General features: G+C 37.1%; 1 protein-coding gene across 1 annotated transcript; it reads right to left on the bottom strand.

Annotated features, from left to right (window-relative positions):
- Positions 1–4,521: 4,521 nt before the first annotated feature.
- nkx2.1 (NK2 homeobox 1) lies at positions 4,522–8,786 on the bottom strand. The gene is made up of 4 exons (XM_079853529.1): positions 8,763–8,786; positions 8,508–8,565; positions 6,043–6,944; positions 4,522–5,529 (listed from the first exon to the last, which is right to left on the bottom strand). The coding sequence occupies exons 3-4, from the start codon at positions 6,407–6,409 to the stop codon at positions 4,853–4,855; spliced, it is 1,044 nt and encodes a 347-aa protein (XP_079709655.1). The 5' UTR covers positions 6,410–6,944; positions 8,508–8,565; positions 8,763–8,786; the 3' UTR covers positions 4,522–4,852.
- Between the last annotated feature and the right edge of the window lie 3,703 nt (positions 8,787–12,489).

The following is a 12,489-nucleotide window of genomic DNA, read 5'->3' as shown; positions in this document are numbered from 1 at the left end:
GCAAAATAATAATAATGAAAGAAAGAAAAAAACAGTAAAGAAACGAGAAGGTATGAAAATGCAGTTTTTGTTCAATGGATGAGAAAGACTGCATTCACATAAGGCTGAATGCGCTGCATTTCACTGGTGCCTCAATTACACTGAAAGGTCAAGTATTGCTGCATCTTGTGTTCCGCGCTGCATGTTAAGTATTTCTTCTTGCAAATGACCCTCGTCTGCGTGCGCAGTACAATGGCCTCAAGAAGCAGATAAATACTGGACAATTAAATATATTTTTGCTACTAGTTGACAATAAGATTTACTAAAGGAGGTGATTGCAGTTAATGTGTAATTGTGCTATTTGTTCATGTACATACAGAAGCTGGTCTAAGAAAGAGTTGGAAGCCGTAGACGAAAACCAGTCTTTTTTCTTTGTTACTTTGCTTTTACAATCCCCATTTAAGACGTTTTTAGATTAAACTTGAAAGATGAGGTATGAAGAAAAAGTCTGTCCTTTTTAATCAAAGGCTAACTTCATTCTAGTTCTCTCGTTTTAAAAACTTAAATTAAAAAGTAATTCAGTGCAGAAGTACCGACAAATACAAATTTTGCTTTTTACTCCATTGTGTAAACGATCCAGCCAAATTTAATGTCAGTTTTAAGTCTGTTAAACCTTTCTCTCGGTACTTCGTTTGTAGTTGTAGCTCTCTCATTCCAAGCACATGCTGCGTCTGTGGTGTGTCAGGAATGGAGTTTGAGTCATGTTGAAATATGATTATATTTTGTCATTTGTATATGGACTTCGTTGCGGAATGTACATTTTCCAGTTAAGCATTTTATTTAAAACTACGTATAAGTTATAGCCTATATTTGCAATTTTAACTGAACAAAGATGTGTTTTTAAAATAAATGAAGTTATTATTAAGTATAGTGTGCATGGCAATGATGGTGATAGAAACTTCAGCACCCCGGACAGCTCCACAGCAAATTACATAATGCAATCTAAAGATACACTGTGGCAAACCATTGCATAAACTTACTTTTCGAAGGTGTGGCCAAACCAAGTTTGTTTTGTGTGGACATGTTTAAAGTCAGTGAATAAAAGATGGTCGTTTTAGTTAAATCAACTGGCATGATTAGAAGGCTATTTGTCGTATTTGACACGAATCTGGCGTTTTATTTGCACTGTACTTTACATAGCCTTACATTTATTTCTGCTCTTTAAAAATCTCTGTAGGACAATGCTCTTAAAATCCAGTTTTATTTATGTTGAAAATCTTAGATACAAGATTAATGCCAAATGCGTATGGTTATTTTTGTCGAGATGGGCACAACGTTTGTGCTATAAATGCAGATAATGCAAATCAATCACTTCCCCGAACTACAGTTTAGAATAAACCAGGGAACGGACCTCGGAAACCCTGATTGCATAGAGATTGGTGTGTAATTGCAGAGAGGTGACAGAGACCTTTGCACCCAAAGCCTCGAGGACAGTCCGCAGTTGTGCAACGTGTGTTGAGTGAGAGTGATGAGAGCATACACGCTTCCAACAAGTCATTTTCAACAGCTACAAGCTCCACATAAAGACCACACACCGAGCCTCAGACATGTTAATGTAATCTGGAGTCTTTCAGAGGAGCTCTAACAAAACGAATCCCCGAAAAACCTAATAGACTCTTTCGGCGCTGCTAGATTGCTGTGGAAAATGATTGAATTTGCACAACGGATAAAAGAGAAAATCTTACTCGCCTATAAAATGAACGTTTATTTCATGTATTTGGTTAATCAATTTATGCAGTCTTGCGAGGAAAGTACGATAGCAGACATCCTCAAATACAGGTAATATTGTAAAAAATAAATTTCGCTCCTTGTAAATACAAATTAACTATACATTTGAGCTTATATCTTGTCATGAGAAACTGACAAACGAATATTTAAATTCTTAAACACGTGTACTCTCTTGACTGGAAAGTAGGCTACACATTTTTGGGATTTTTTTTTAGATCGTAATCATAATACTCATAGTAGTCGCCCATTGATCTTATCTTTTTAGACACATTATAGACATTGCTTGAAGTTTTAGGTGGAGGTTACATATAATTGAGTATCAGTGCAAGTAAAAGAAGCATCTGTAAGCCTTCGAAAGTATAATTTCGGACATAATCGACAAAATGATCTGTTGATTTAACGACCCTTCACAGAAAAGAAGAGCGCCATTACAATCAGTGAGTCATTAAAACGCTCGCGCCCCACTGCCCGCTTACTGGCGCGAGAGCTTCACATAAATACCTTCATCAGTTGAAGGTTTACTACATGCAGAGGTTTTTTTTTTTTTTTTTTTGCGAATAAAATATATAAAAACCCAGGCGTGAACAGCAACAAGGGCCTCACCGACCATTTTGGCTAATGGCCTATTGTACAACTTTTGCTTTGCATTAATAGTTACATCAACTTTGAAACCATCTGTATTGTGGTGTAGAAAAGGTGACTTGACTTTACTTGACTATCGCTGTTGGTTCGTAGTAGCCTATAAAATATCATCAGTAGCCTACATCGTTTATTACAATTTTCACAAATAACAGAGGGTTAGAAACACTAACAGACCAATCAATGTTCTTCAGCTCTGGTTTGTCAAGCAAAAAGATTCCCTCACAACGCTAAGGATATTCTTCTTCTGGAAATATTTTTTTAATCAATTTAGCACATGTATTTTGTGCAATTGTGTAAGATAATTGTGTAATTGTGTCATAAAAGCGACACAATTGTTTTGTTTAGGTTTTTTTTTTGGGGGGGGGGGGGGGGGTGACGACACATTTAATCAAGGGGTTCTTAAAATCTTTGAAATAACAATAACATGGTCGAAACTAGTGAAATTTAAGACTTAAATATAATTGAAAAGTTAAATGTTTTGCACCACATAATCGATAAATATAAAATTAATATCTGCATGTCATAGAGTTTATAAATCACAGAAGTCCAAAATATCCTTTGAAAATAATCCAAAAATAAAAATCATCAAAAATAATATTGAAAAAAATAAGACATAAATAATTAGGATATTATTGAAGAGGAAAGAAAGAAAGAAAGAAAGAAAGAAAGAAAGAAAGAAAGAAAGAAAGAAAGAAAGAAAGAAAAAGTCTGACTCTTTAATGGACCGCGGGCTTTGTATGTCAATACCGAATCCTACGTGGGCAATTTATGTGAATTAATTTTTATTTGGTCAAAACGTGTAAAAGAAATGTCAAGTAGAAATTTAATTCGATGATTCGCTTGTGTGGACTATAGGCTACATCTCTCACAGAGAAACCCACGGCACACACTTTCAAACTCAGTCAGTCTTACCTCAGCCTCTGATGTTTACGGTCTTTATCAGTGGTAAACACGGGCATTTGATTTTGATCTTCACAAACACGGTATTGATGGACGGCGCTCTGATAAGTGTGTTTATTTCGTCTTGCAAAGTTGTTTAGGAGAATTGTGTAGTTTGCACAGCGATGTGATTGATAGGTTAGCTTTTAGGAGCGTTTGTTTGATGTGAGTTTCTCTCAAGGAGTGTAGACCTCACCTGCTCTGACTCATTCTTCATACGACAAAGAGTTACAAAAAGAAATCTCCACAAAAACTTCGTTTACTTATCAAAGGGATAGGCTACACCTCATTTAATAGGTTATTCACTGAATACAATTAACTTAGGATCGAGTTTGTTAAAAGGAACTTTTACCCTTATTAATCCAATTGGTATAAAAATGTGTAAGTTTTATAGCCTAAGCATTTAAAAATATTTAGGCTAATAATTGCTTTTCGGCGTCATTTTGCACGTAAATGTATTCCGGGTTTTTCAAAGATATTAAAATGTTAAAAACACGGCACAAAGGCAGCATTTAATTAACTTCCGACATATTTAGGCTACTAATGTATGTGGTGTGACTTCATGAGTGTTGCGACACACAGAAAACGACATAGCCTAACTATTTGCAGAATGAACACTTTACTAGGAGGCCTGTCCATCTTCACAATCCTGAAGGAATATCCATTACAAACAGTAGAAATTGACGATTGCGAACAATGTGCGACTGCAGCAAAAGCTTGTAGCCTTTAAATGTAAGGCTAATTGTGTGGAAGTCTGTTGACTTTTAAACTAGTTAATTAGGCTAGTTAGTTAATTTGATTCATCCTGAAGAAAAATGTTCAGTTAGTCAGGTCCCACTTTTAGCACCGCCGAGTGAAAGATTCTTACACCCAAATCTAGAATAAACGTATTGTTAGGCTACTGTTATTATTGTCATAATTTATTAATATGATTGTATGACTGCGTTTAAGTCAAATATCTATATAAGTTACAAGAAAATTAAAACGTACAAATAACAATGGAACTGAAAAAACATTTGACCCTTAATATCGATAAAAATTTTGTACAATATACATATCGCTAAAAACTATGTAATCAGTCCAAACCTTTTACAGAAATATACAAGCTACGTTTTACAGTGAAATCTATAAGAAATCATGAAAGGTATTTAGCAGTCTAACTGTGAGGGGTACGTCTTCATTTTTAAAATCCAACAGGATGACAGTATATTTGTGAGTTTAGCTTTTCAATCAGTCTCCGTTTAAAATCTAGTGTATATATAAATAATTCCATCTTCTTAATGGTGTTTTGGCGCTCATCCTCACAATAAAAGATTTGATACCTTTTGGCATTTGGCAATCCTCGTGTCGCTTGCAGCCTTGTCACTTCTCCCTCCAGAAAGGAGACAAGGATTTCAGAGCGCAACCACTGTTCGCATGGTCTTTTTTTTTTTTTTTTAGCAGAGTGTACAGATCATCTGCATCCACCTGTCATTTTGTTATTGTGTCATTGTCTGTTCCGGTGTCACCACGTCCTGCCATAAAGCAGAGCAGAGCAGGGCAAGGCCGCTCCATATTCGGAACCAGAAGAGTTCAGGTGTGACAGGCCGGATACCTGGGTTTGAAGAGATGGAGGGCTGGCAGCATGTTGGCCCAGATCTGGGGACTGGCCGGCGCTGCCTACCTGCTGACTTTGATGCTGCTGGCCCATTGAAGAACTGTTATTGGACATAATCATGACGTTTCCTCCCTGGTGATGGTGGTTTTGTACACCGGTGTTGGGTGTATGGCTGCTGCCTTGGCATGGCTTGCCGTCTTTCACCAACACTGGCACGGCCACCCGCCTTGGAGACTGTTGCTGCTGCTGACAGGAGCCATTGTCTTGTTGCATTTGCTGCTGGGACACTTTGTCCTTGGCCTGTCTTTTCATTTTATATCGGTGGTTTTGAAACCAAATTTTAACTTGAGTTGGAGTCAAGTGAATCATGCTGGCCAGATGTTCCCTTTCCGGCGCGGAGAGGTACTTCTGCTGCTTGAACCGTCGCTCGAGCTCGTACACCTGCGCCTGGGAGAAGAGTACCCGTCTCTTCCTGCGAGGTGTGCTGGTCAGCGGACCCATGCTTTTACCAACATCCGCCAAAGAACCCAGAGTGCCCATACTGCCCATATTCATACCAGACGAGGAACCCATGAAACGAGAGACTGAAAAAAAAAAAAAAAAAAAAAACACACACACAAGACCGAACAGTCTGATTTAGCTTTGCAATTTAACAGCAAACAGTACAATAATTCCTACTAATAATGACCACAAAAAAATAAAATAATAATAATACAAACGCTCAGCTCAGTGAGTTATTAACAGCACAGTAAAAAGAGCAAATATTGCGATTGTGCACTATTACGCAATCGCATCTTGTTAGACTGTTCCCAGCGTTGGACATACACTAGAACTGCGGTTAAGAGTCTGTTTATTGATACAGTTTGTTTGGGTTTAGATAAAGCACCTGGCACGTTTAAAGCGTGTTTGGCTTAACATATTTCCCCTTAATACTGCCAAAAGCCACATTTTCAAACTATAAAGTTAACTAAACAGCTACAACCAAATTCAAAATTGCTCATTTCATAGCTGACATGTTTAATGCACTCAGTATATTTGAACATTTTTGTATAAAAATCCACAAACAGTTCTTGCAAATACAGCTCAGCCTCACGTACTTGTAGAGAAGCGTGGGTCCGGATTCGTCCCGTACCAGCTGGTGGCCGTCGTGCTGCCTCTCATCCCGTCTTGATAGGCCGGCAGGTCGCTCATGTTGCCCAAATTCCCGTTACAGTAGCCCCCCATGGCTGAGTGTGACAGCTGGGAAACTCCAGCTGCAGTCATGTGGTAGGCAGCGGGTACTGTTCCATTGTGGCCCATGTGGTGCTGCTGCATCGCCGCTTGCGTGACTTGGGGTTGTCTGTACGATGCAAGTGGAGCCCCCAAGTTGTTCCCCTCCATACTCACTTTTTTGTAGCTCTCTTCAAGAGGACTTAAGATATCGGATACAGAAAAAGGAGTCGTATGCTTAGGGCTCATCGACATTGTTCTGTGTTGGAAAGGGAGAAATTAGAAGGCAAGGCAATCTCTCCTTCTTTTTTTTGGCCAGCTCCTCTGTTCCTGTTGTTTCACCGTCGCTGCAGCAGGATGGAAACGTATGAGTGTGCACTGGAGTCCGCCTTAATTGGTTTGAGTGGGAGCTCGAAGCTGACTTTCGTTTGTTTTAGCTTGGTGCCAGGTTTAAGGCTTCCATCAGAGGCGGGGCATCAGCAGCCAGGGCAACAATACAAAGCAGCGCTATCATCTGTGCACCCACGCACAATTTCTATTACGCGGTCTTCAGCAACCCATGCCATCCCCCAACCCCGAAAACATTTGCGCATGTAACAACACCTGTGCGTAAATTTAATTCGTCCATAGTTCATTTTCCGCGCGAGGCTGTTTATTTCGCGGTGGTGCTTTTGCAAGAACGACAAGGAACACAGCAAAGGATGAAATATTGACAGTTGGAGTGATGTTTATAAGGGCCCCTTGATGTGAGAGCATATGCGGACTTCAGACTTTGAGAACCACTCAGTTTCTGAAAAAAAAAAAAAAAAAAAACTTGAGTTGAACTACTGACTTTTAATGGCCACAAGAGGCTTCTGGTGATTGCAGGCGTGTTTGTATTATGCTCCATCGTACTCAAACATGCAAAGGGCCCTTGCAACGACTCAGGAACACTGACTGACAAATAAATAAATACATATGAGCGTGTTAAGAGGCCAAGTAAATGATTAAGCCCGTTTCCGTTTGATTTTATTAGACATAGGCAGCGTGTCGTCCAAATTCCCATCCATGCACTCGGGCTCAGACACCCGGTACTGAAGAGAGTGAACTCGGGAGGAGGAGAGGCTCTCAGGTAAATTTAACGACGCTGAAATAACCTGAGTAAGTCCTGAAGTAACTCCGTGTTAGTTCAATAATGCATAGCTTACCAGTGCGCCCCGACGCCCTATAGTTCTCCCTCAGAACAGAAACATAATTTTACAGAAATGTGTATGATTGGACAGTATACTTTACAAAATCGACAAGATTAATTTTACAAATTAAGCAGACAAGTTTCATTTTTTATATTCTTTATTGTTATTATTATTAGCTATTTCATCATATTTCTATTTTAACAAATATATTTTTTTTATTTGTTGCTATTTTCAAAACAACGCTAATATTTTATTCTAATGTCAAACATTACAACTAATAATAGGATACTATTGTTTAGGATGACATGTTTTCATTTTATTTTCGTCCTCCTAATATCGCAAGCCTATGTGGATTTATCGTTCATTTAGGCTACTCAGACAATAACACCCATTTATCGTATCAAATTTAAAACTGCCAATAGTTTGGGACACCAAGAGTTCATGTTTTTTGGTTAAACAAAACATGTAGCTAAATCACAAGTGAGTGGGTAAGATTCTCATATTGTAGACTTAGATATTTGGTTTAAACTTTCGTTTTTGTCAAGACCTGCGTTCATCGAGAAAGCTTCTTAAGCGCTACAAGCTTCTAAACAAAATCGGCAAAAAAACTTAGATTTAGATGAAAAAAAATTATCTTATTGCTGAAACCATTAGGAATAACAGAGACTGTTTATGATTTAAGATGTTTTTTTTTTTAATTACAAATTATAGAGTAATATAGAATAAACAACTGTGTTTTTATCTTTTTAAAGATATCATGCTAGGCTATCCATTTTCTGGATGTATAGAGACCAAAACAGCTCAACCTAAGTCCAAGAAATGCAAAAAAAAAAATCGGATTAAATAATTCCGAGTATAAAATCACGTTGTTAAAGCAGGAAATACAAATTTGCACAATTTTGCTTTTATGCTTTCTACCTGAATTCAAATGTTAGGCTATAATTTTCGAAAATGGCATTTTCTTTCGCTATGTATTTCTTTACGATCTTGTGGAACACTTCAAGTGTTTCACATGTGAAATAACGAGCTGTCCTGAAGAGTAACAGGAACACACATTGGTCATCCTATACATAGGCCTAGCCTACCTAATAGTATATCCCTAAGAAATCTGTCAAATTGCTCTTACGCCAAAATAATAAGAAGACCAAAAAATACATAAAAAATGAAACAGAATAACATACCAAACCATCTCTATTAGGATTAGCCGAAAACCTTTGACACGAGGGAATACAGCGTCTTCTGGTGGTCACAGCATGAATATTTTCAAATGTCAAGACAAAAAGCACTATCAATAAAGCCAATCCAATGTGCAAAGTAAGTCTAATAGTTTTAATATAATGCCAACAACACATTCGTAACATTTTACAGGATTATGAGAAACACTTTAGTTATTTTCAACCTTACAAATGTTTACATCATATCCAGCGAGCGTTCACATCTTTGGGGAGTGCTCAAGCTTAGTGAAAACGATCGTGATAGTCAGCTTGTCATTTCAGTGAAATGAAATAGGCTACGTGAACCTCCTTAAGCAGTCAACTGCGCATCTCTGTAGTTTGAAGTTAGCACAGGTGGGCGTAGTTTGTGCACCAGAGATTATAATCGCGCGTGCAATTATAACAATTAGTGTCAAAACTATGCAGCGTCCAACGTTGCTTTCAAGGTGTTCGGCATACTTGATCCAGTTTACAAAAGGCTCTCTTAATTATCTTAATCAGGCTCGCTGCTCTCTACTGGAGTACGGCTATCATGGTCAATTAACGGCAATTACTGGTAGGCTACGATTTGTGTTGTTTTTAACATCTTTTTCTATTGACAAACCGGAGTTTTGTTCAGCGCTACCTGGGTGGCTTACGTTTTCAATATACATTATATAGATGAAAATATGAAGTCAAATGCGTTTTATATTATATTATATTAATTATATTATATTATATTATATTATATTATATTATATTATATTATATTATATTATGTTATATTATATTATGTTTGGCCTATAGGCCTATATTATATTGCAGTCTATATTTGGCTTATTTCTCCTAATGTGTTTTATTGAACGTTTGTTTACGGTGGGACGGGAGTGCTGTTGACGCTCATCAGGTGCAGTAAATATTGACACCAGAGCAGAGGACGCAAACTTTAGACTCCACGATGCTATTGTGACATCTAGTGGAGAGTAACAGTTTGTACAGAGAGCACTCATGGCCCATGGGAGAGAGTTGTGTGAGAATATTGGTTTCCTTCTGAGACAAATCAGGGGTGCTTTTCCCGAAAGCATCGTTATAATGTTCAACTAGTTCAACGAGTCGGTGTTTCCCGAAACCAAAGTTCCATCGAACATGGGAAAACAGCATCGTACAGTTCTGTGGTTAGAACTACAGCTCGACCTGTGGTTAGAAGCATAATTTCTTGTTTGCTTGACATGTGGACTTTATAAATCATTATCTTGTGCAAAAAAAAAAAAAAAAAAACATAAAAAAAACCAACAACAACAAGCTGACATTCAGTGAAATCTACATCTTTTTTTCGAAAAAAAATTAGGCTACGTCTTTTAGTTTGTCAAGAAATTTAAAGCACCGTTTTTGAAGAGTAGGCCTATACATGTGCGAACGTGCTCTATTAGGCTACGTATGATTGAATCGGGAAATAAAGCAAAATAACAGGGAAAAACGAGAATAGGTCCTCAGATGACATGTCCGTAATTTATAGCAAAACATCTAGCAATTATTTGATCTCAAACAGATTCATAAAAAAAAAAAAAGCTACTCTACCACCTACGCGACATCATTAACCAACGCGGTTGAACGACAAATTTGCGACAGTACAGTTTTGGGAAACAGTTGTGACTTTCTTTAACGATACATCGAAGATCGTACTATGGTATTTACTTAACCTAAGGGCAACGCACCCCTGATCAGGCCCACCGGAAGCTGTGAACCTCAAGATGGCAGAGTGGCACTGCGCACGGCCAGGCAGCCAACTCTATAGTCTGAAAAGTAAAGTCTGACAGACCAACTGGAGGCATAAAAACGCATTTGGAATTACATATAAGATGGGGGAACAATGTGCATTTACTTTTAAATTGAAAGCCAATTCAGATATACGTTCAGCATGTACAGGATAATGATGATGCATCAGGCAATTTTTTTTATTATAGGAAATAAATAGAAACATTTGTTTATGTAAAATGTATTTAAAAAAAAGTAAAATGATTCAATTCAAAGAGCCCCCCCCCATAACGTATAAGCTAAATTACTTTTAGAAATGAATTAATATTTATATATTTTTAAAGTATCATTAATGTAAAATACTAAATAAACTATTCTATTTAAAATTGAATTTTGACAATTTGAATAACTGAATAGACTAACCACAGTAAGCAGAACCCTAGTGAAATAGATTGATCTGAAAGGTAAAATTATTCTGTGTTTATTCATATTTATTTGAAGATATGTCATAATAGCAACACTATGAATCAATGATTTCTAAACTAAACTATAGGTTTTAATGCAAGCAAATATGTCTGGAATGTACATCTAATTAATGAATTCTGAATAATAACCCCATTAATTACAATAATAATCAAATTTAAAACTAATAACACTAGTAACAGCATACCACTTGGGGCCTTCTGTGCTAAATCATCTTACCCCAAGGGTCTAATCTGATCTTTTTACTTTAAAATAATTTTTTTAAAACTTTTACTCCACAAATCTAAAAACATTAATGTGTCCACAAATGCCTCATTAACAACTTTTGATATTCAACATAATACAATGTCATAGTTCACTATTTTCCAAAGACAAAATTAGATCAATTAACCTCAAAACTGTTTCGACTAAAACTCACAAATGTTTATATTCAGATGAAAGGCCAGGGGGACATTTACAGTATATAACATTTTATCTGGTCTGCTCAATGAATCAGTTTTTTTGGTACAGACATTTCAATGTATCAGTTGTATATGATTTTAATTTCTTTTAGTGCATTAAGTTAGAGTAAAATGTTTACTCAAATCACGCGATTTATTTCAGTAGGCCCTACTTAAGAGAAAAACACAACTTCATTAGAGTAATTGTTGAGTTTTACTATGTTACTACCAAGTTGTTGTGGCCAAGTCTCGCCATAAACCAGGGAAGACCTCTAAAAGCCTGTCTTTGTCACTCCCCCAAACCCAACGACTTTTAAAACTCCATTGTCTTGTTAAAGCCCATAAATTTGTCACCCGGGACTGATTAAACATCACGAGAATTGAGACACTGCGGATTTTGTCTAGGTCCCTTTGGAAGCCACACAATGGTCCTTTCAGAGGACGACACAAAAAAGTGTTTTAGGGAAGATGTAGCGAAGAGAGCGCTGCGGTCAGTCCCCTCCATATGTAGAACAAGGTGGCCTGAGAGAGGGGACAAAAGACCAGGTGACAAGGATGATACTAACTGGGTCGCTGAATTAATTGGGACAAGCTCGGGATTGAGAAAGCACGCCTCTTTCATTAATGTTACTTACAACAATGATCACCCTCTTTTAAAATATGGAGGAGGCCTTGAGTTGCTTGAACTTTCTAAAGTCTCCGTGCAATTTGTCACAAACCGCTGCTGTTCTTTTTTGCTGCTGTATGTTGAGGAATCATTTTTAAGAACTTCGATTTTATCATTTAGTCACCACTCAAATCAAATCAACGCTTAAAACAAACAAAAGTGCTTGTGCGGTATATGCCTAGGCCTATAAATAAATGCGCAAATCCCAGAATCACACAAGAATCAAAATCCATTGTGCATCTTATATTTCTTCCTCAGTGTTTACTGTTGAGTCTTAAATAAGGGTTCTTTCTTTAAGATGGTTATTTGCTCTGTTGGGTGAAAGTGGACGTCTTAACATTACAAAAGCACTCACCTCTTGCTGTGCGCTAATTCTCGTACTCTTTTCAGTTCAATCTGAGATCTTTTATACAAACACTATCTAACAATCGCGGGGATTAACAGAAAGGTGAACGAATTATACTAAACAAATGACAAACAATAAAGGGGGAATATATTTGATATATTTTGAAATCTTTATGATTAAAAGGAGTGATTTTCATGCTGAAAGAATATTTAATATGATCTGTATAAACACAATTTGTATGGAAAATTCAAACAGAAGTAGGCTATACACTGCTAAAAA

The sequence above is a fragment of the Squalius cephalus genome, assembly GCF_949319135.1.
Source record: "Squalius cephalus genome assembly, chromosome: 20".
Classification (NCBI taxonomy): Eukaryota; Metazoa; Chordata; class Actinopteri; order Cypriniformes; family Leuciscidae; genus Squalius; species Squalius cephalus.
Note: the sequence above shows the minus strand (reverse complement) of the source record. Positions and strands in the feature narration are given on the sequence as shown.